The following is a 24,118-nucleotide window of genomic DNA, read 5'->3' on the forward strand; positions in this document are numbered from 1 at the left end:
CCCTGGAGTGATTTTGGCTCTATCAGAGCCAAAATCACTCCCACTGACATCACTAGTGATGTCAGTGGGGCCGGACCCAGACGGTAGACGTTCCCATGGGAACGCCTCCGTCTGGCAGCCACACCCCCGGCACGCCTACCAAAGGGGGCGTGCTGTCAGTCACCAGCGACAGCACACCCCCTTTGGTGCGAGACCCGGAGCGACAGCATGGCTGTCGCTGTCCGGGTCTCGTGCATGCGCACGACGGAGCTCCCTCCATTGGGGTAACATCGACCCGCTTGCGAGCGTCCTGCGAGCGGGTCTGAATGACCCCCAATGTGCCTAAACCTAGCTCTCCCTCCCCGCAGGCTAAACCTAACCTCCCCCCACAGCCTAACCGTAACCTCCCCCCTCAGCCTAACCCTAACCCTCCCCCTAGTGCCTAACTCTAACCCCTTACCCTACCCTCCCCTGAACCCCAGTGCTTGCATTCTGGATTCCGACGGTTGGGATGCCGGCGCCGATATTCTGACAAGTGTCGTGATTCCGGTATCTGCATTCTTACCACCGGAATCCCAGTGGTCAGCATTCTGACTGCATCCCACGGGATCCTGTGATTGTTTTCCCAGCAGTCTACATCCTCCTCCCTTCCAGTCAATCTCATTTTTCCATATGCAGTGTCCTAGCCGACAATAAAATTATTGTGATCGTTATCACTTTGCTGCCAAGTTGTTTGCTGATTTGTTGAGAAATAAAATCATTCAGTAATGCACTGATGTGATATGTGTTAACTGCTTGTTGGTCCAAGGTGCATGCACTGTAATTTCTAATAGGAATCTCTTCTCTTCAGAGATTACAGATGTGTCCTGCTACATCTTTTCTCCATACACCATGTAGCGAGCCCTGCCGTTACGCTGCTTGGTTTTCTAAGTCGTATTATGCTGCAGGAAGTCGCAATGTAACGAACTGAGGTGTTGGAAAAGCCGTAGAGTATAATACAGCTTTCTGTCCACCAGAAGTCGCTTTTCCTAAACTGCACTGCGCATGCAGCAAATAGCCAACAAAGCTTCTGTAACGCCGGCGGCTGTTTGGTTGACGCAACTTGTTATACGTTACACTATACAATAGTACTGAACTGCGGTTTGTCATGAATCCAGAGCTGCAGTTGACTTTGTAATAAAGGATTCAATTATTGACAGGGAGATGTACTAAGCTCTGAAAAGTGATAAACTGTCAGCCACTCAGCTCCCAACTGTCATGTTACAGGCTGTGTTTGAAAAATGACAGTTGGGAGCTGATTGGCTGGTGGTTTATCACTCTCCAGTTTAGCACTTTCAGAGCTTAGTACAACTGGCCCTTAGTGTGTGATTCCTGTGATTTATAAGAATACATATCTGCGTTGGTATGAAGACGCAGGCATAGCATTTCATGGACACAGAGCAGTTCAAGTTCAATATTTTTAAAAGTACTCTGCTATCCTTAATAAATTGCTCTGAACTTGATACCACCTTTCATTTATATGTTATGCCACCCAGCTGCATTTTACTCTAAACCGCTATAGACATTGTATTTTACTGTATTGTACTCATTGTGGGCTGTATACTGTCATTACATAGTGTTAAGAAGCCTGGACTAAAGATGCACGGGCAGTTTTTCATAAAAAGATTCAATACTCTTAAAGTGCTCTGCTCAACTTTATGTATTGCTCCACACTTTCCTCATCCCTTCATCCCTATCTTATGCAACATGTTAGGGATCCTGAGGACAGAGTATGAAATACTGATGTACTGTACAGTACTGTCAATAATGTATGTACCGAAGAGTAGTTATTGTACAGTATTTCTCCAGAGCTGCCCCCCACCATGTCAATAGTGGATTAGAGTCTAATGCAGCTGGGTGGCATAAGATGGAATTGGCATGGCTGGCGGTTCAATTCCTGGCAGCGCCTGGCCGACAAAAGCAGAGTTCCCGGCAGCGGAAGCACGACAGCGCTGGAAATCCAGATCGTCGCTATGATAAGTATAAACTGATCTAACCTAACCACCTAACCCTAACCCTCCTTAGGGCTGCCTAACCCTAACCTCCCCCCCAAGTGCCTAACCCTAACCCCCCCTTCCCCGCTGCCAAAACCTAAGTCCCCCGGGGTGGTGCCTAACCCTAAGTCCCCCCCCCCGGGGATGCCTAACCCTAACCCTCTTTCCTCCTAGCCTAACCCTAACCCTCCCGGGGGGTGCCTAACCCTAAGTCCCCCCCGGGTGGCCTAAACCTAACCCTCCCCCCCCGCAGCTGTCCGCTTGCGGCGCCCGGCATCCCTTCGATCGGGATGCCGGGCGCCTGTCTCCGGGTGCCGGGGAAATGACAGGCGTCTAGATATAGACGCCTGGCATTTCACCCTCGCCGGGATATGACAGTCGGGAAGCCGGCTGTCGGTATTAAGGCAGCCGGTTTCCCGATTGTATACCCTCACAACACATGTGGATCTTTGAATTATTGTGAGACTAAAATGCTGTACACCTTAGCAACAGCTTGCATACCTGGAAAGTGAGAACGGTTAGGGTTGATGAGGATTGAGTTTGACAAAAAAACTTTGGTATGCAGTTTAACAATAATGTTATTTAGTACAATGCAGTCCTCAATTAATGTTTCTGCCACAGGTTCCCAAACTTTGTCCTCAAGGCACCATAACAGTTCAGGTTTAAAGGCTATCCATACTTCAGCACAGATACCTTAATTGGTACTGTTAGGGTGCCTTGAAGACCAAGTTTGGGAACCACTGGTGTATGCAGTAATCACATTAGAGTACCCACCACAGTACAATACTGTATTTTATTTATTGATGTGTTAGGTTAGACCATGAACTCTGGATCCTTCATCACATCACATTCGTTTAAGGTCATGTGGATGGCAGTGGTTGGTGTTTCACTGTTGGAAGTTTGCTGTCCTTTCACCACTGCCCCTCTGATTACCGTCCTCCATGGCTGTTTTCTGGCCATCCGTAGCAACCCATTCAATATGTCCTTTATCTTTGTTACTGTAATTCATCCTTTCCAATCCTGAAAATTTCCCGGCATCTTGACAGGATATTTTTTTTTCAAATGGTTGGGAATCAGTATTTTATGTCGGCTTCCATCAAACTTGACATGCTTGGTCCAATTCTGGTACCTGGGATGCCCTGTACAAAGAGTACAGATATATCAGGCAATGGGGTTCCAAATATGGCCAGTGGTGAAGGAGCACTAAACATTGCAGGTCTTCCAGGTGAAAGTATACTTGCATTGTTGTTGCATGTGTCTGAACCTTCAGCTGACACCTGGAAATAGACAAAATGGCCAACGAGAGCTACGAGGCAGGCAACCGCAACGAAGCATGGCATACATGCAGGATCCAGTATGTATCGCTACTCTACAGTGCTGTATGTGACTAGGGTGATGGCTATTATAAAACTAGTAATAATTTTACTGGTCATTACATTACATTTCTACAGTATGCGACTAAATACTTGGGCGTGCGTCTAGGGACATGGCAGCTATATTTTTACATACAGTTTTCTATATGACTTTGGGGTCTATTTACTAAGCTTTGTTAGGAGATAAAGGGGCCCATTTATTAAAGATCGCATTTTGCAATGCGATCAGGGCATCCAGTACCGCCCATGATCGCATTGCAAAATGCGATCATACCGGCTGAATGTATGTACCGGCACATGCAGAGAGACGGGCTCCGAAAGGAGCCCTTCCCTGCGATGTGGCCTGAGTACAAGCGGGACTGCTGCGCATGCGCAGTCCCGCAGACTGCACATGAGCGGCGCCCATTGCTGGCGGAGGGATCTGGGAGATCCCTCCGCTGGCTGAAATGCGGTAAGTCCCCATAGACTACAGCGGCTAACGCTATATTCAGATAGCGTTAGCTGCTGGGGCCAATATCGGGAATGCTTCGCATTCCCGATATTGATACATTTGGCAGCATCGCATCCCCCCTAGAAACCTATGGGGGAGGCGGCTGCGGGCGGCAATGGAGGGATCGCAGCAGGTATCGGAGATGCCTACTCTGGTCCCTCTTTCATACATCCGAGGGATACTTAATATTTGAGGTAAACCCCCGAAAACTGGCGTTTTCGGGGAATTTACCTCAAATTAACTTTGATAAATGGGCCCCAAAGTGAATGGTGATAAGGGACAAGCCAATCAGTTCCTAACTGCCATGTCACAGGCTGTGTTTGAAAATTGCCTGCTGACATGCTGAGACTTATAGTTCCACCTGGGTCTCAATTTAGGAGCAAAATAAAAACACAAAAGCTCAATCACAGTAAGTGTCTCCTTGCACCCATATACACTGTATGACTCAGTACAGTGGCGGGCTGGGCCGGGGGGCAGGGTGCCATGTGCCCCCCGGGCCGCAGCGTCATGCGGGCCGCGGGCAGTCTGTGTCACTGTGACACAGACTGCACCGCGTGTGTAGCGCTGACCGGACGGAGTTCGGTCAGCGCTACACAAGTGACAAACACCAAGCCGCCGGCTCCAGCAGCTGTGTGTTTTTTTGAGCAGCAGCCAATGAGAGTCTGACAGACTCTCATTAGCTGCTGCTGCGCCCACTGCAGGAGCCGCTCCATCTTCCGGCTCCCGCAGTGGGCAATGGGAGAGGCGTCATGACGTCATATGACGTCTCTCCCATAATGCAGAGCAGCCCGGCCCGGGAAGGACAGACGGAGGAGCGGATGGCGACGGCGGGAGCGGGGATTCAGGTAAGTGTTTTTTGTTTTTTTTTCACTACGTGTGTCTACTGGGGGGGGCTGGCACTACAAGGGAGAGACCACTACTGGGGACACCACAAAAGGGGAACCACTACTGGAGGCACTGCAAGGGGGGGACTACTACTAATGGGGGCAATACAAGGGGGGACTACTACTACTGGGGGCACTACAAGGGGGGGACTACTGGGGGCACTACAAAGGGGGAACCACTACTGGGGGCACTACAAGAGGGAGGGACTACTACTGGGGGCACTACAAAGGGGGAACCACTACTGGGGGCACTACAAGAGGGAGGGACTACTACTGGGGGCACTACAAAGGGGGAACCACTACTGGGGGCACTGCAAGAGGGAGGGACTACTACTGGGGGCACTACAAAGGGGAAACACTACTGGGGGCACTACAAGAGGGAGGGACTACTACTGGGGGAACTACAAGAGGGATACCACTACTGGGGGCACTACAAAGGGGAACCACCACTGGGGGCACTACTAGAGGTAGACCACTACTGGGGGTACTACAAGGGGGAGATCACTACTGGGGGCACTACAAGGGGGGACCACTACTGGGGATTATAACTGGGGGCACTTCAAGGGGGGGGACTACTACTGTGGGGACTACTACTACAAGTGGGGACTACTACTGCGGCACTACAAGGGGGGACTACTACTACTATGGGCACTACAAGGGGAGGGGACAACTACTAGGGGCACTGCATAGGGGGGAGGGGACTACTACTAGGGGCACTACATAGGGAGGAGGGGACTACCACTGGGGGCACTGCATCGAGGGACCACTGCTGGGGGCTCTACAAAAAGGGCAATACTGCGGGTACTGCATAGGGGGGAGACTACAACTGGGGCCACTATTTAAGGGGCACTGCATAAGGGTTACCACTATTGGGGGCACTGCATGGGGTGTGGACTGCTACTGGGGGCACTATATAAGGAGCACTGCATAGGGGGTACCACTACTGGGGGCACTATATAAGGGGCTTACTACTGGGGGCACAAGGGGCACTGCACAGGTGGGACCACTACTGGGGGCACTGTATAAGGGGCACTGCATAGGAGAGATCACTACTGGGGGCACTACTGGAGGCCTGCATAAGGAGGTCCTCTCCTGGGGCACAGGGGGGCACTGCATATGGGCACCACGACTTTACATTAATCCCATATGGACCCGCCTCCTCCCTGGAACACTTGAGGGAGGGGCGCCGTAGCACGCACGTTTTTCGGGCACCCTGGCTACACGCTACTCCTCTGCCAGGACCGCCTGCATGCATTTGCCCCCAAGGCTAAAAGTTGCCAGCCAGCCCCTGACTCAGTAGCAAGCCACACACACACACACTGACGGGCGGATTGGGAACTGAAAATGGCCCTGGAAAAATGTGTCAAAGTGGTCCAATGTGCAGTGGGTGTGGCCTCGTGGAAATGGGTGTGGCCTAATGTGAAAAGCCATGCCCACATGCCACTCCCCCTGTTTCAGTCATGCTAGGGGCATGCCCACCGCTCCAGGAGCTGATGGGCTTGTCCACAGTCCTTCTCTCCAGTGAATAACCACAGCAAGCATGTGAATGAGCATTTTCTTACCTATATGATTTCTCTGCAACAGAGAACCTCTGAACAAATTGATCCTCCCTGGACAGGCAATGTCTTGAGTTAGTATTTACTATTCATGCACGAGATCCCATGGTCTGGAAGTCACCTGTATGTGTCGCAATAAAACCAATGTCATTATCATGCAACAGAGGTACAACCAGATAATAAATGTGGGTTTCCCATATGAAACAAATTTATATTAATAAAATATATTTGCTAATTTGGTACCATTTACATCAGTAATATGATTTAATTAGAATTGTTGTCTTACTGATGATTACTGTCCCTCAGTTGTTTCTTCTAATAGTACCAGCGGTCCTACTATCCTCTACCATGTATCACACAGGACACACACTATAATGCATCACTATATACAATATCTGACAGGAGGCCTCTCTATATACACCATGTACAATGTCTGAGATGGGACAGGACAATACAAAGCTGGGAAGAGGTTCTGCAGCAGCTGAGACTCAAGGCCTCCCTCCCTTCCCCGGTTATACCTTTCGGAAAAGACAGACGCTGATGGGCTGGAGAGAAAGGGGCTGAAGGGCAGGAGAGTATGACACTGAGGGGTAGGAGAGTATGACACTGAGGGGCAGGAGAGTGTGACACTGAGGGGCAGGAGAGTGTGACACTGAGGGGCAGGAGAGTGTGACACTGAGGGGCAGGAGAGTATGACAATGAGGGGCAGGAGAGTGTGACACTGAGGGGCAGGAGAGTGTGACACTGAGGGCAGGAGAGTGTGACACTGAGGGGCAGGAGAGTATGACACTGAGGGGCAGGAGAGTGTAACACTGAGGGGCAGGAGAGTGTGACACTGAGGGGCAGGAGAGTGTGACACTGAGGGGCAGGAGAGTGTGACACTGAGGGCAGGAGAGTGTGACACTGAGGGGCAGGAGAGTGTGACACTGAGGGGCAGGAGAGTGTGACACTGAGGGGCAGGAGAGTGTGACACTGAGGGGCAGGAGAGTGTGACACTGAGGGGCAGGAGAGTGTGACACTGAGGGGCAGGAGAGTGTGACACTGAGGGCAGGAGATTGTGACACTGAGGGGCAGGAGAGTATGACACTGAGGGGCAGGAGAGAAAAAGGCTGAGGGGCAAGAGAGAAAGAGGTTGAGGGGCAGGAGCATAAGACGCCAAGGGGCAGAAGCATAAGAGGCTGAGGGGCAGGAGAGAGAGAGGCTGAGGGGCAGGAGAGAGAGACTGAGGACCAGGAGATAGAGAGAGAGACTGAGGGCCAGGAGAGAGAGACTGAGGGGTGGGAGGGGGAGACCCAGGGGCAGGAGAGAGAGACCCAGGGGCAGGAGAGAGACACTGAGGGGACAGACACAGGAAAATCCAAAAGATTGTGTCCCCCCATCGAGAAGAGGTTCTGCAGAAGCTGAGCTCCGCTACCCCCCCTTCCCCCGGAAGAGGTTCTGTAGCAGCTGAGCCCTCTCCCCCTGGTTGTACCTTTTGCTGAACACACAGTATCTCACGTCGTTTGCTCCTGGATGTGCAGCGGTTGGGGCGCCATGCTGCGGATGTGCGGCAATATGAGGAGCCCTGAGGAGGTCACTGGCCGTAGGGCGCGTCTACGGAGAGCAGCTGCTGCAGCAGCAGTAGCGTCCGGCCCAGCTAATACCACCACACAATCACCACCCCGGCCGCCAGGCAGCATCCAATGGAAGCATACGACAGGACAGGGGCGGAAGAGACTCCCAGGCAGCCACCCCAGCCCCATTCTGCCTGAGTCCCTCAGGCAGCCAGCCCCGATTGTCAACTCTGCACTCTGCCCCCTCCTTAGGCTGTGAAGTTAAAATTTAACTTCACAGCCTGGGGAGGGGTCAGTGGAGAGGAGACAATCGGGCTGGCTGCCTAAGCGGCCCCGTTACTTACTCCACCTGCTGCCGCCAGCCGCGGATTCGCTGCTCTCTTTTCCGGGTGCTGGCAGCGTAGGAGACAGCTCCCTTCAACAGTAAATAAAGCCCCTTCTCGCGAGAAGAGGCGGGCTGCGGGCAGCAGAGCTCTAGACTAACTGTGACAGGCAGCCGGGATGCCTGTCATGCTAAAACAAAGTGACAGCCGGATGATGCAATTCGGGGGGCGGGGCCACAATTGACAAGCGGCCCCACACACCAATTGGCCCACCAGGATTCTTCCCGATAAAAGTAATGGCCAATCCGCCCCTGCACACTGATCATTGATGCAATCCATCGGGTGTACTACGTGTTGCACCTTTAAGATACTGATCATTACCGCTATTCACCAGGTGCACTACATGTCGCACCGCTCGTCTAATGTCGCACCATCAGTGTTGCCTTAAGTCATGTGCTCTTCATGAGACTTATAGTTCCACCTGGATCTAACACACACACACACACACACACACACACAGATCATTGACACTATCCACCAGGTCAGTGAGCTCAGTGGGATTGAATAGAAATGAGTGATGGTGGAGGGGAGATGCTAAAGCATGCAGTGAGTTCCACACAGTACAAGAACAATAGTGAACATAGGCCCTCATTCAGAGCCGTACGCTCTGAGCAGAGCGCAAGCTCTGAATGAGGGCCGTCCTCCATAATTATGGAGCGTCCTCCTGGACGCTCGTATAGCTGTGGGTCACCACCCACAGCCTATACGAGCGTGCAGTTTGATGGCCGCGATGGTCTTGACCATCGCGACCATCGCCACTGCGAGCCGGAGCCTGCGGTTGAGTTTTTCAACCGCAAGGCCCGGAGTGATTTGGCTCTATCAGAGCCAAAATCACTCCCACTGACATCACTAGTGATGTCAGTGGGCCGGCTTCTGACGGTAGGCGTTCCCTTGGGAACGCCCCCGTCTGGGAGGCACGCCCACCAAAGGGGGCATGCTGTCAATCAACATCGACAGCACGCCCCCTTTGATTAGACACAACGAGCGAAGGAAAGTCCTTCGCTCGTCGCGACTGGCGCATGCGCACGACGGAGCTCCCGCCATCGTGCACATGCGCAGTGCACAACATCGACCCACTTGCGAGCGGACAGCCTCTTGCGAGTGGGTCTGAATCAGGCCCATAATTTGATATGCTTTTATTGAAAGCTTTGAAGGTATAATAATATCGATAATGAAATGACTTTGCTCCCTAATGGGATACAATATTATGTCTATAGCGGTTTTGTCTTGACACAAAGTGATCATTTAAAGCAGCGCCCCTGGAGGCTACCGAAATTGCAAGGACCATCAGCATGGCACAAATCTCAGTATGTAACACTTTCATACTATAGGCAGCTTCCACTCTCCCACTCCCCTGTGAGATTTGTGATGAATGACTCATGCTGGCTTAGGTTTGGGGGGAAGGGACCCATCCAGTGGTTTAGAGTCTAATGCAGCTTGGTGCCATAACATAGAGATGAAGGGAAAGTGTGGAACAATAGATAAAGTTGAGCAGAGTACTTTAAGAATATTGAACCTGAAATGATCTTTCTTTATAAAAAACTGCCCGTGCGTCTTTAGTCCAGACGTCTTTACACCATGTAATGACAGTATACAGTAAGGATGGCCCATAATGAGTACAATACAATGTCTATAGCGGTAAAATGCAGCTGGGTGACATACAGTAACATAGAAATGAAAGGTGGTGACAAATTCAGAGTAATGTATTAAGGGCCTGATTCAGAAAGAGTTGCTATTGCATACGCAACTGTGAATTCACACGAAATGAAGCTGCAAAAGTAAGCTTATGCCTGCCTCAGCTCATCCGGTATAGAGATGCCCACTTTCTCACATCCGCACTAGCTCGCACTCTTGTGTATACATCAGATCTATCAATGCACATTGGCCCATCACGCAACATTTACACCAGGTCTGACTAGCCACAGAAACTGCAAGTCTCGTCGCTCACACTGAGTACTCAAGGTGTGCATACAATCGCAGTGGCTAATTTATGCAATCCCAGGAAACGGCATTCAAACTAGGGGTGTGCACCGGCCACTTTTCGTGTTTTGTGTTTTGGTTTTGGATCTGGATCTTTCTTCGTGTTTTGGATCTGGATTGGTTTTGCCAAAACCACCCTTCCGTGTTTTGGGTTCTGGGTTTTGTGTTTTGGATCTGTATTTTTTTGAAAAAAAGCATAAAAACAGCTAAAATCACAGAATTTGTAGGTTTTTCTGCTCCTATGCTATTATTAACCTCAATAACCTTAATTTCCACTCATTTCCAGTCTATTCTGAACACCTCACACCTCACAATAGTGTTTTTATGTCCAAAAGGTTGCACCGAGGTAGCTGGATGACTATGCTAAGCGACACGAGTGGGCGGCACAAACACGTGACCCATCTAGGCGTGATACTGCAGTGGCAGACAGGATGGCAGTTTGAAAAACTAGGCCCCAAACTGTACATAATGCAAAGAAAAAAAAGAGGTGCAAGATGGAATTGTCCTTGGGCCCTCCCACCCACCCTTATGTTGTATAAACAGGACATGCACACTTTAACAAACCAATCATTTCAGCGCCAGGGTCTGCCACACAACTGTGGCTGAAATGATTGGTTCGTTTGGGCCCCCACAAAACAAGCTGGCAATTAATCTGTCCCTGCACAAACTGGCTCTACGGAGGCAAGATGTCATCCTCATCCTCCTCATCCACCGATTCCTCACCCTCTTCAGTGTGTACATCCTCATCCTCACAAAGTATTAACTCGTCCCCACTTGAATCCACCACCACAGGTCCCTCTGTACGTTCTGGAGGCTGGTCTCCCTGGAAGAGCTGATAATTCATTTTGATGAACATCATCTTCTCCACATTCTGTGGAAGCAACCTCCTACGCCTTTCGCTGACAAGGTTCCCGGCTGCACTAAACACTCTTTCGGAGTACACACTGGAGGGGGGGCAACTCATGTAAAATAGAGCCAGTTTGTACAGGGGCCTCCAAATTGCCTCTTTTTCCTGCCAGTACAGGTATGGACTGTCTGACATGCCTACTTGGATGCTGTCACCGATGTAATCCTCCACCATTCTGTCAATGGTGACAGTATCATATGCAGTGACAGTAGACATGTCAGAAATTGTTGCCAGGTCCTTCAGTCCGGACCAGATGTCCAAACTTGGTCCTGCCTGCCCTGCATCACCGCCAGCGGGTTGCTTAGGATACCTAAGTTTTTTCCTGGCAGCCCCAGTTGCGGGAGAAAATGAAGAAGGAGCTGTTGACGTGTCACATTCCGCTTCAGCTGACAGTGTGTTCACCAGCAGGTCTTTGCACCTCTGCAGGCTTGTGTCGGCCGGAAAGAGAGACACCACATAGGCTTTAAACCTAGGATCGAGCACGGTGGCCAAAATGTAGTGGTCTGATTTCAACAGATTGACCACCCTGGAATCCTGGCAAAGCGAATGAAGGGCTTCATCCACAAGTCCCACATGCCGAGCGGAATCGCTCCATCTTAGCTCCTCCTTCACTTTCTCCAGCTGCTTCTGCAAAAGCCTGATGAGGGGAATGACCTGACTCAAGCTGGCAGTGTCTGAACTGACTTCACGTGTGGCAAGTTTGAAGGGCTGGAGAACCTTGCACAACACGGAAATCATTCTCCACTGCGCTTGATTCAGGTGCATACCCCCTCCTTTGCCTATGTCATAGGTGGATGTATAGACTTGAATGGCCTTTTGCTGCTCCTCCATCCTCTGAAGCATATAGAGGGTTGAGTTCCACCGCGTCACAACCTCTTGCTTCAGGTGATGGCGGGGCAGGTTCAAGAGTGTTTGCTGGCGCTCCAGTCTTCGGCACGCAGTCGCTGAATGGTGAAAGTGGCCTGAAATTTTTCGGGCCACCCAAAGCGTCTCCTGCACGCCCCTGTCGCTTTTCAGAAAATTCTGCACCACCAAGTTTATTGTGTGAGCAAAACATGGGACGTGCTGGAATTTGCCCAGATGTAATGCCCGCACAATATTGGTGGCGTTGTCAGATATCACAAATCTCCAGGAGAGTCTAAGTGGGGTAAGCCACTGGGCGATGATTTCCCTCAGTTTCTCTAAGAGGTTGTCGGTGGTGTGCCTCTTACTGAAACCGGTGATACACAGCGTAGCCTGCCTTGGAACGAGCTGGCGTTTCTGAGATGCTGCGACTGGGGACGCTGCTGCTGTTGCTGCGTAAGGTGATACATCTACCCAGTGGGCTGTCACAGTCATATAGTCCTTAGTCTGCCCTGTTCCACTTGTCCCCATGTCCGTGGTTAAGTGGACATTGGGTACAACGGCATTTTTCAGGACACTGAGGACACTTTTTCTGACGTTTCTGTACAGTCTCGGTATCGCCTGCCTAGTGAAGTGGAATCTAGACGGGATTTGGAACGGGGACACACTACCTCCATCAATTGTCTAAATCCCACTGCACTAATGGCGGATACCGGACGCACGTCTAACACCAACATAGCAGTCAAGGCCTCAGTTATACGTTTTGCTTCAGGATGACTGCTGTCGTACTTCATCCTCCTCGCTAAGGACTGTTGGAGGGTCAATTGTTTAGTAAAAGTAGTGGTGTTCCTACTTCCTCTCTGGGATGATGAACGACTCCCAGCAGCAGCAACAGCAGCAGCGGCAGCAGGAGGCGTAGCAATGTAGGATCCTCCGGAGGAATCCCGGATAGGAGAGTCAGTCATGCCAGTGACATGGTCTGCAAGACTACTTCCGATCCTGACTAAGGAGGAAATTGACGAGGAGTGAGTTGACGGTGTGGTTTGCAGGCGCTTGGATACAACAGGACAACGGGATTTAGGTGTCCCTGGATTGCTTACGGTCTTAGCCAAAGTTTCTGAACTTGACAGTAACTTATTATGAATGCGCTGCAGGTGCCGTATAAGGGAGGATGTTCCTAGGTGGTTAACGTCCCTACCCCTACTTATTCCACCTTTACATAAGGTACATATGGCAAGACAGTTGTTGTCCGGATTTGGATAGAAATATTGCCAGACCAAAGAGGTGGAATGTTTGGTCTTCTGCCCAGGCATGACCGTGATGGGCTTTTTCATCCCACGGACAACAACTGTCTCCCCCGGAGCCTGATTTAAACAAACCACATCACCATCAGAATCCTCCTCGCCAACTTCCTCCTCAGCGCCAGCTACACCAGTATCCTCATCCTGTTGTACTTCAACAGTGACATCTTCAATTTGCATATCAGCAAGTGGACTGTGGGTGCTCCTTTCAGCACTTGCAGGGGGCGTGCAAATGGTGGAAAGAGCCACCTCTTCCCGTCCAGTGCTGGGAAGGTCAGGCATCGCAACCGCTACCACACTTGGACTCTCCTTGGGGATTTGTGATATCTTCTTAGAACGCACAGTTCTTCGCTGTGCTTTTGCCAGCTTAACTCGTTTGATTTTTTTAGTGGGAGGAGGGCTTCCATTGTCATGAAGCTGAACCACTAGTCATGAACATAGGGAAAGACCTTAGCCTTTCCTTGCCACTCCGTGTCATAAATGGCATATTGGCAAGTTTACGTTTCTCTTCAGATGATTTAAATGTTTTTTTTAAGGTCATTTTCCTGAACTTTGTCATTTGGGATTGTATGTGGCTTCTACTATGACATTGGGCATCGGCCTTGGCAGACGACGTTGATGGCATGTTATCGTCTATGTCATGACTAGTGGCAGCAGCTTCAGCACTAAGAGAAAGTGGTTCTTGATCTTTCTCTATTTTATTTTTATCGGAGAAAGTTTAGTCCTCCATTTATGTTATATCGATTTGATATATACGTGCGGCTAAGGCGCACACAAACACAGAAAATATTTTTTTATTTTTGCTGGAGAGTAGTGCACTTTGTGGGTTACACCACCCTTTAAGAAATGAGCCAGTTGGCTCTTTACTTATGGGATACAGGCGCACGCTTGGCGCTGCTCCTTTGTTGATGCACGTGCGGCTACTGCGCACACAATTCACAAACACAGAAAAAATATTTTGTTATTTGGTTTGGAGCGTTCTTTGGGGGTTACAGCACCCTTTAACGGTCAAGCCATCCGGCCCTTTACTTATGACACAGGCGCACGCATGGGACTACTTTGTTGATGCACGTGCGGCTACTGCGCACACAATTCACAAACACAGAAAAAATATTTGGTTATTTGGTTTGGAGTGTACTTTGGGGGTTACAGCACCCTTTAACGGTCAAGCCAGCCGGCCCTTTACTTATGACACAGGCGCAAGCTTGGCACTACTTTGTTGATGCACGTGCGGCTATTGCGCACACAATTCACAAACACAGAAAAAATATTTTGTTATTTGGTTTGGAGTGTACTTTGGGGGTTACAGCACCCTTTAACGGTCAAGCCAGCCGGCCCTTTACTTATGACACAGGCGCACGCTTGGCACTACTTTGTTGATGCACGTGCGGCTACTGCGCACACAATTCACAAACACAGAAAAAATATTTTGTTATTTGGTTTGGAGTGTACTTTGGGGGTTACAGCACCCTTTAACGGTCAAGCCAGCCGGCCCTTTACTTATGACACAGGCGCACGCTTGGCACTACTTTGTTGATGCACGTGCGGCTACTGCGCACACAATTCACAAACACAGAAAAAATATTATTTTTTTAGCACTTGGGGTGAGCACCCCTGATGGACAGAGCACCCCCTGGACAACACTACAGCACACCTTTAGGACTGGGACACTGCACAGGACTTTGGAGTGGACACAGCCCCTATGTAGAACTGACTGCACAACACAGTCCAGCCAGCCCCTATGGACTTTGAAGTAGTGGACACAGCCCCTATTAACAACAGCAGCACAGCACAACACAGCCAGCCCCTATGGACTTTGAAGTAGTGGACACAGCCCCTGTGGACAACAGCAGCACAGCGCAGCACAGCACAACACTACTCTGCACTACACTACACAGCCCAGCCAGCCCTAACTCCCACCCTCCCTCTTCACTGTCCACAGCCGAGTGAGAAAATGGCGCCGACGCGGGTACCTTATATAGGATCCAAAACCCGCGAGACCCGGAAGGCGGGATGATGAAGTTTTGCCTCGATTTCAGATCCGAGTCAGGCGGGAAAAGTCGAGCCTGACTCGGATCTGCCTCGGATCGGGGGGGCTCGGGGGGTTTGGATTTCAGAAATCCGAACCCGCTCACCCCTAATTCAAACAGACAGACATGTCTGCGTTGTTCCAGCCACTCCCCTGTCACCACCCCCAAATGCTCACAGCCTGTCACTCACTCTGTGATGGATTCCTCAGTGTGTCTGTAATTGCAGTGTGATTGCAGCGCACGTGCAGTATGGTGCATGCGCAGTGGTTAACAATCGATCTGCGTACGTAATTGCAATTGTGTACACTGCTTACTCAGGCCCTAAATTTGGCAGAGTACCATAAGAATATTGAACTTGAATTGCTCTGTCTTTATGAAATGCTGTGTGTACGTCTTCACACCAACGCAGATATGTGTTCTTACTTATAAAACACAGGACTCACGCACCAAATGATTTAATCCTTTATTTAATCTTGTATTATAGATTAAAAAATAAATAAAAAAATACTGATTTACAAAATACTGTAACATCGTCCCTTTCCAGGCCTCGAACCCGAGGAGATGGCTATGGAAAGCGCTCACCTTATCCACTCGCTAATGCAAGCCAGCCATAGCAATATTCCCACCTGTTGTGCATGTCATGTTAAGCGTGTGTCTTTACACCAAGTAACGTGTACAATACAATGTCAATAGCGGTTTAGAGTCTAATGCAGCTGGGTGGCATAACATACGGATGAAGGGATGAAGAAAGTGTGGAGCAATACATAAAGTTGAGCGGAGTACTTTAAGAGTATTGAACCTGAAATGATCTCTCTAAGAAAAACTGCCCGTGCATCCATCCTTATACCATGTAATGACAGTTGGCCTGATTCAGCAAGCGTAGCAACTGCGATTATGCATGCAATTGGCCAATTGTTGCGTACTGTCCCATAATGAATGGGTCACTGTCTACCACAACATACACCTATTGTTTCCTTACTACATTCAGCAAAATGATGTCAGCAAATATTACACTACTTAAAATAGATTCAGTACAACCCATTGCACCACATTAATAAACTTGTCTCAGAAAACATATCTACTGCATGTGAAAAAATAACAGCTTTCCTTTGTCTTTCAATTAAAATAAGGAAATACACCAATGTATTATAAGGAATTAGGTTAATCCTGCTTTGTACTATATTAATACTGTTCCAGAATAATTTTGGTCACTTCAGTCTTTCATGCTATGTATAAAAGCTCTGAACTTCATACTGTCATATAGTAATATATTTCTGAGGTTACATACTTTAGAGAAGGTATAATAATATCCATAATATTCACATTTATTGATTTATAAAGCTCAGAATACAAGCACATAAATGGGAAATACATAGTACCCATAATAAGAAAAACTATACTTTTAATTGAAACATGATACAGATATGTCCTCATACATCTTACTTCCTTGCTCGTTAAACAGCCCCTTTAGTCACGCCATGCCGTGGCGTGACTTGGTAGCACTGAGCATCTTTTCATGCGACTTATTGCTTCAATGCATCGTATTCGCAAAGTGATGTGAATAGTGCACACAATCAGCTTCTGTTGATTAAAATGATATGCAGCATGCCTATATTCTGCAGTGTTTGCAAATACTCGTTATAGCGCATATTTTACTCGGGATTGCAGACAGGGAACTCACTTTTAAAAGGTGGCCAGGTTCCCCGGGACTCGCTGTGCTGTGGACAATCCCCAGGGTCCCGGCACATCTGCCCTGCAGATACAAAAAACCCAGCACTGTCATTCAAATAGATGCCGGCCGTGAGCCAATTGGAGCTCTCAGACGGCAGCCAATCAGCAGCAACTGCCAGTACGCGAGCTCTGATTGGCTTGCGGCTGGTGCCAGGTTATGTCGGCAACACTATTGTGAAGGGGTGCTCTCTGCTGCCTGGACTTCTGGAGGTTCCACACCAGTCAGAGGCAGCAACTGATGTAGGAACCGGAGAGATGGTTAGTGACAGTGGGGGGCCGCAGCGGCGTCTCATAGGATCGCATCAGCCCATGGGAGAGCCTGCAGGATGGGATGGAGGTCTCCCATTGGTTGCTGGCCTGCCTGTCAACCTCGGGGGCAGAATTCTTCCTTCATATAGCGTGCGCTCCTGTGAGCAGCACCCGCCATCTTCACACTGCATGGTCAGCCATTTCCCAGCAGCAGATCCTGGTCACCCGTTCCATAAAAATGGCAGGGTAAACACATTTCACACATATATATTTACATACAGTATATCTGCAGATGTAAGGATAACATCCAGCCAGCTATACAAGGTTTGCTTTCTTTGAAACTGAGGTGTATTCACTGCTGTCATCTCCCTAACCATGCTGCCTGAACCTCTGTTGCTGGGTGCATTATACTGCCAGTTACAGGAAAGTAAGGTTTGCAGGAGATCCCGCCTATTGGCAAATATAAGGGACTAGTATTTCACCGGTCATTTACCAGGTCGTTAGGTAGTGTGGCCAGTGCTGTATAGTAGCCCTTTCTGACCTGGTTGCAAACTTGTCCTGTCCGTCTGTCACAGCAGTGGGAACCAATGGTGGGATTAACACCCTGGCTATCACTGCACATGATGGAGACGGGAAAGGCCATAGCGGATATTCATATAGACTAGTATTATGCACTCTGCATATGATGCGTCACCCAAGCCTTAATCCCAGACACTTAAATGTGCCTGCGCTGCAGGGCTCTCATCTGCAGGTCTATGCAGTCTCCACTGCGGCAGTGAGAGCCGTTGGTGGTGCATGCAGGTCTTTCCTGTTTACATGTCGATCTCAGGATATCAGGATATTTCATAGCTGATTATAATTCTCTCTGCCTTTACCCCGAGTTTTACCTCAACTGCTACCTGCCCATAGAACTGTCCCAACCGCTGCCTGCCCTCACCCCCCATAATATGTGACGGGACCCAGAAACAGAGAAGTAAAACCCCAATTTTTTAAAGTGAGGGTTAACTGGGACCCACAATTTTTTTTTGCTTAGCGCAATTACTGATTCTGTGTGCAACTGCGGGTGTATCTGCATGTGAAATGCTACGTTACAGTGTCACAGCCGCTGACCCTGTAGCGTAGTATTTCGCCTGTAGATATAACTCCAGTCACACACACAATATAGGCATGCTGCAGATCATTTTAATTAGCAGAAACTGCTTCTGCATCCTATTCGCTTTGTGTATAAGACGCATTTGAAGGTAAGAAGTCACATTAAAAGATGCTTGGCGCTACCGAGTTGCACAACCTTCACACATTATGTTAACGTGACTTGTAGTGCACAGAGGTAAGATGTTTTTGCAGTGGCAAACGCAGGATTTCTAGAGGGGGGGTTTTCAAAATGCTTGATATTAGAGTGAGTGTGGCCAGTCCATGAAGAGGACATAATTAGCACTTATCCAGCTTTAATATGTGTCATACAAAGTGTATTGTGTGTCATAATTCCAGCATATACAGGACCAGAGATCACAGTAAGCCAATAGATTCGGCAGTAGGGCCATCCTGCTTGAGCTGAATGTTTTTATTTTAGATGTGGGCACAATTCCAGAGTATTAGAGCAAGTTTGGGAGTCTGAGGGAGCAGCAGATGAACCGAGCACTGCCCTGGGCATATACAGCATGTACATATTGGATTCTATAGCAGCACATCCCTAACAGTGCATGTTTTCCAAATTGTATAGTTGGTGCACAGGTTATTTATTATTGGCTGATACATGTTAAAAAAAGATCCACAGGTGGTGCTAATTATTTCATTTGTGATACTGAGAAGAACATGCAGCGATAGTACATTTCATTTATATTACTATTTCTATTGTGGTCATGGTATGTGCTGGGGAGAGGGGTTTCCAGGCAGCCGGAAACCCCCCCTGTGTTTGCCTATGATGTGGACACATCTGTACGTTGCTAGGGACAGTTATTTTAGGAGGAGAAATCTTTAGGATGACGGCCGTCCCATGGCATTGAATCAGTTTTCAACCTGTTTTACTGTACATTTCCAAAGTGTCCAAGGACAGAAGTAAATCAATATTGCATCTAGTATAAGAGGGTTACATACAGTAATCAGGCATGATCACTGAGAGCCTCATACACTCCAAGGAATACTGCTATACATGGGAATGACAGAAATATCATGCACAGAGTCTGTCACAGACATGGTCTCTGAGTGCCACTTAATACAATCAATGTGAGGAGCACCACGAGCATTAAGGGAAATGTCATAAAGACAGACATAATTATAGAGTGGCACTTACAGCAGTCACTGATATATATGAAAATTAAAAGGGACACGTCATATACAGACATGATTGCTCTCTTCCTAATAACTCACTATGAGAAGTACTGCAGCACAAACAAATATTGTGAGGGCAGTATTGTGAGAAACAAAGCTATTTTTCAAATGTGTTTCAATATTTTTTAGGTGTGACATGAAAAATGCTTATTTGGAAAATCCTGAGAGATGCCATATATGTATTTGATTTTCTTGTGTTCTATTCACAGGTATTAATTTCCTGAACTGCTTGAAGATTTTATTATGAATATAAAAATAATGGTTGGAAGTTCTAAGCAAGACATCTATTTCAATTGTAATTTGCATTTTGATACTGTCTGTTTAATCCTAGGAAGCACTGGGTACACGTACAGATACTGCACTGACATGGGTATTTGGCAGACAAAAGAGAACTCAACAGATATTTGGCGGGATAACACGGAATGTACTGTGAATAATCACTTCAAACAAAATGTGAGTTTGATTTCTTTCTTTCACTCTTTACTCTTAATCCCCTAGGATTACTTGAATTTGTAAAAGTACAGTACAGATTCCTGCAATATGCAAAACTGAGGTGAGATGATTGTTAAAGGACTTCTAACTTTTCAATTCTGTAACACTATACTGTATATTCAGGAAGGCACATTTATCACCATATAATGCCTGGGTACATTGCACAACCTCACTCTAATGACAGGGGTGATAGTATAAATATAATTAACCAGAAGGCACTCACAGGACTTGTAGAAGACTATTCAAAGGGCTCAGAAGCAACGTTTCGATGGCAAACCACCTCCCTATGCTTCAGAAAGAAGTTGGTTTATCTCCAAAATGTCTCTGCTGAGTCCTACTTTGAACAGTCTTCTGCTGCCCCATGAGTGCCTTTCATATTGTATATATACATATATCCATAGCCTTTGGTTATTTTTAATGTAACTTTTTTGCTTTATATCATCTTGTTTCTATGCAGATACATGTCAGAATATGTATGATCACATATTATGTTCTAGAGCACAATAGTACAATAAATTAATAAATGATGGCTGCAGTTATTTTGTTGTACTGCTTTAAAGGTGCTAACATCAAATATTGAAAAATAAAAGCGCAAAAAACCTGAACTATTACCATTAAGGATTTGTGTAGACTTTGATAACCTCAAAACCCAAGAATTGTCTGATGACATAATTTATATGTCAAATTACATCATTAATGGTGGTCTGTAAAGTTATATAAAATATATAAATATTTTGAATGGGTAATTTGAGATCATTATTGACACAATTAATTCTCAAAATTTATATATATTGTATACAGTACCTTATAGAGCTTCAATCAAATATTATTTGAAATAGATTAACTGTGGGGGCTCTCAAGCTCAAATTCCACCATGTTTCCCTGTCCTCCAAGCCTATAGAATATTTGGGTGCCGGACTGTAGATAGACAGTAATTAGTTAGACAATTTCTAGATCGACCCCAGATGTTAGACAGTCAATAGATCGACAGGTACAAAAGGTCGACACACTAAAGGTCGAAATGTAAAAAGATCGACAGTTACAAATGGTCGACAGGTACAAAAGATCGACACACTAAAGGTCGACATGTAAGAAGGTCGACAGGTACAAATGGTCGACAGGGTCAAAAGGTCGACAACAAAATGGTCGACATAAAAATGATTCACACATGATTTTTTTTTTTTTTTAAGGGTTAGGTTTAGGGTTAGGCACTTAAGATGAGCCAGTGTCCAACATCATTCCCTACTATCCAACGTCATTCCCTACACCATCCAAGTGGGCATGGAGGGGGAATAAATCCTTGTGGCGAGCAAAGCGAGCCACTGTGCCCGCAGCGTGGCGAGCGAAGCGAGCCCGCAAGGGGCAGAATGGTATTTCCGCCAAAAAAAAGGTGTCAACCATTTTCGTGTCGTCCTTTTGACCCTGTCAACCTTTTGTACCTGTCGACCATCTTCCATGTCAGCCTTTACTGTGCCGACCTTTTGTACCTGCCGACCATCTACCATGTCGACCTTTTGTACCTGTCGACCATCTTCCATGGCGACCTTTAGTGCGTCGACATTTTGTACCTGTCGACCATCTTCCATGTCGACCTTTACTGTGTTGACATTTTGTACCTGTCGACCTTTTGTACATGTCGACCATCTTCCATGTCGACCTTTAGTGTGTCGACATTTTGTACCTGACGACCTTTTGTACCTGTCGATCTATTAACTGTCTTACATCTGGGATCGATCTAGACATTGTCTATCTAATTTCTATCTATCTCTTATACCACACTCGAATATTCAAGGTGAGCAGGGAGCCTATGGGGCTGACTCTTATGGTGCCCACACACATACCGACTTGCTCCCAATCAGCCGATGTACACGATTTCCCCTGAACTCTCCCTGAACTCTTCCCCAGGCAGTCGTGGTCACGATTTGGAGTTAAAAATGTCCAATCTGACTAAAGATCTATCTTGCAGCCAATGCATTGTATCCCAGATTGGCTAATCTGCCCTACAGCACGGCAGATCTGAAGATGCGAGGTACGACTAACGGGGACGCGCATCGGCATCGTGATCAAGAGTAGAAACTCACGATTTGGCCATTTTTTACATGATCTGTCGTCACGATTCGTCGAAATCGGCCAAATTGGATGAAAAGTCGGTATGTGTGTGGTCACCATTAGTCTGATACAGGTACTGCTGCATCTTTTGCACCAGTATGTCCTGTGTTTTTATGCTGATACCTCTACAAAGCCTTTCCCTGGTGTACGTCCATGTGTCCGAAAGTACAAAGACTGAGATGCCCTCAGTTAGTGTCCGTAGATGCTGAAAGTCTATACCACTTTAGATATGCCATTGGTCACACCACTGAAACTTGCACCAGCCGTATGGCAGGTGCAGTCTCTTCATTTGAGTATGGCCTCCTATGTGAGTGTTTTAGCATATCTGTATGCAACCGCTTTCGGCAACACGTCCCCGACATGCTGGCAACACTCCCACTACCTTTACCAAGATGGTTGCTGGATATGTTTATTGTGCATGTGTCTTTACAGTGTTGAGTGTCCATGCAGCACTTAGCTCCTTAAGGGTGTTATTACCTCTTACCACTGATATCACCACCACCTCAGAGTCAAAACCTTGCTGTGTATTTTGCTGCTGTTCAGAATCTGTGTTGCCTAAACTCCATTTCACAATTCCACCTATTGTTAACCTCGTAGATTCTATACCAGTAGGACATATTAACAGGTTATGGGCCCAGGTGCTACAGTACACTGCGAGTGAAGTATTACATTTGGATCAGCACACAAAATTCACACTGCAGCAGCAACATACATGACCTTTATAAAGTTGAAAGGTTCGGAGTACTATGAGAACTATGCCACATGGAAGTTCGCTATGGAAATGCAGCTCAAGCATGAAAAGTTGTGGAAGATTACAAGTAATCCAGGTGATAGTCCAAATCCTGATAAAGTAGATAGAGCAATGGGAATCATAGGCTTAAGTATGGCGCAATATGTGTATTCCATAATTCACGGGAAAGTGTCAGCACATACTGTACGGTAATAAATTGAGTGAATGCAGAGACATGAACAAGTATATTGATAAGTTGCTGTCCATATCTCAGCAATTGACATCTGTAGGAGTCCAAGTCGATGATAAGGTTGTCACATTGGTAATGCTATAGAATTTAATGCCTGAATACAATTTCTTAATAGCTTTAAAACAAGTGTGACTAAGCTCTCAACAGAGATCGTGAGGACTAACTGTTGCAGTTCCAGAACGCATACCAGTTGAAACAAATACTGAGAGTTCTGCATTACACACAAGGATTACCAAGCCCAAAATGCCCAAGTACAGATGTTTTGTATGTCACAAAGTGGAACACAAAACTTCTGAATGCAAACTGAAATATACAAATTCCGCACAGCAAAATAAGCATAACAAGAAAAACGAGTCAGGCTTAAGTTCAACAAACAGTCACAAGATGGATTGCTGGTACATGGACTTGGGAGCCACAAGGCATTTCAGTTGCAATTGAGAATGGTTTACATTGCTAAGTATGTGCAACCCTATATCAGTCAGCCGGATTGGAGACAAAGGACTTGATTCGGACCTGGTTGCTAGATGTGGACGCTTTCTCCCAGCGTATGCAAATTCAGCTAAGGGACGGCAAGTCAGGTGATCGCACTGCAAGGCATAGCATGCCCACTATGTCTTGATGTGCGATCACTTTGTTTTTGCAGACACCCACCAGCCTATCTTTAGCCGCCCACTAGCGCACGTCATCTCCAGGAAGTGTATGCAACCATCGTTACATCGGGATCCATCGGAGCTGACCGCAGCGCTTGTGGTTGACTGTACCCTACCACAAGCACTGCTAGCACTTCAGTGTATAATTCAACCAGGTGACGTGTACTATGATGCTGCCTGTTAATTATGCAAGCCTCTGAAACGGCGTTAAGATGCTCAGGCACGCCTGCGTTCACACCTCCACTCCCCCATTTCCAGTGGCCTGCC

The 24,118-nt window shown here is 47.5% G+C and overlaps 1 protein-coding gene across 3 annotated transcripts in view; it reads left to right on the plus strand.

The window, feature by feature from the left end:
- The window catches only part of GLP2R (glucagon like peptide 2 receptor), a 471,983-nt gene that overhangs the window by 386,098 nt on the left and 61,767 nt on the right, over nt 1-24,118 (plus strand). For all 3 annotated transcript variants that reach the window (XM_088482732.1, XM_088482733.1, XM_088482731.1), the window contains one exon: nt 19,952-20,073. In XM_088482732.1, the coding sequence (XP_088338858.1) occupies nt 19,952-20,073 (122 nt within the window). The remainder of the gene's footprint in view (nt 1-19,951; nt 20,074-24,118) is intronic.

Source organism: Taudactylus pleione, unplaced genomic scaffold (assembly GCF_031769625.1).
Source record: "Taudactylus pleione unplaced genomic scaffold, aTauple2 ptg000290l, whole genome shotgun sequence".
Taxonomy (NCBI): domain Eukaryota; kingdom Metazoa; phylum Chordata; class Amphibia; order Anura; family Myobatrachidae; genus Taudactylus; species Taudactylus pleione.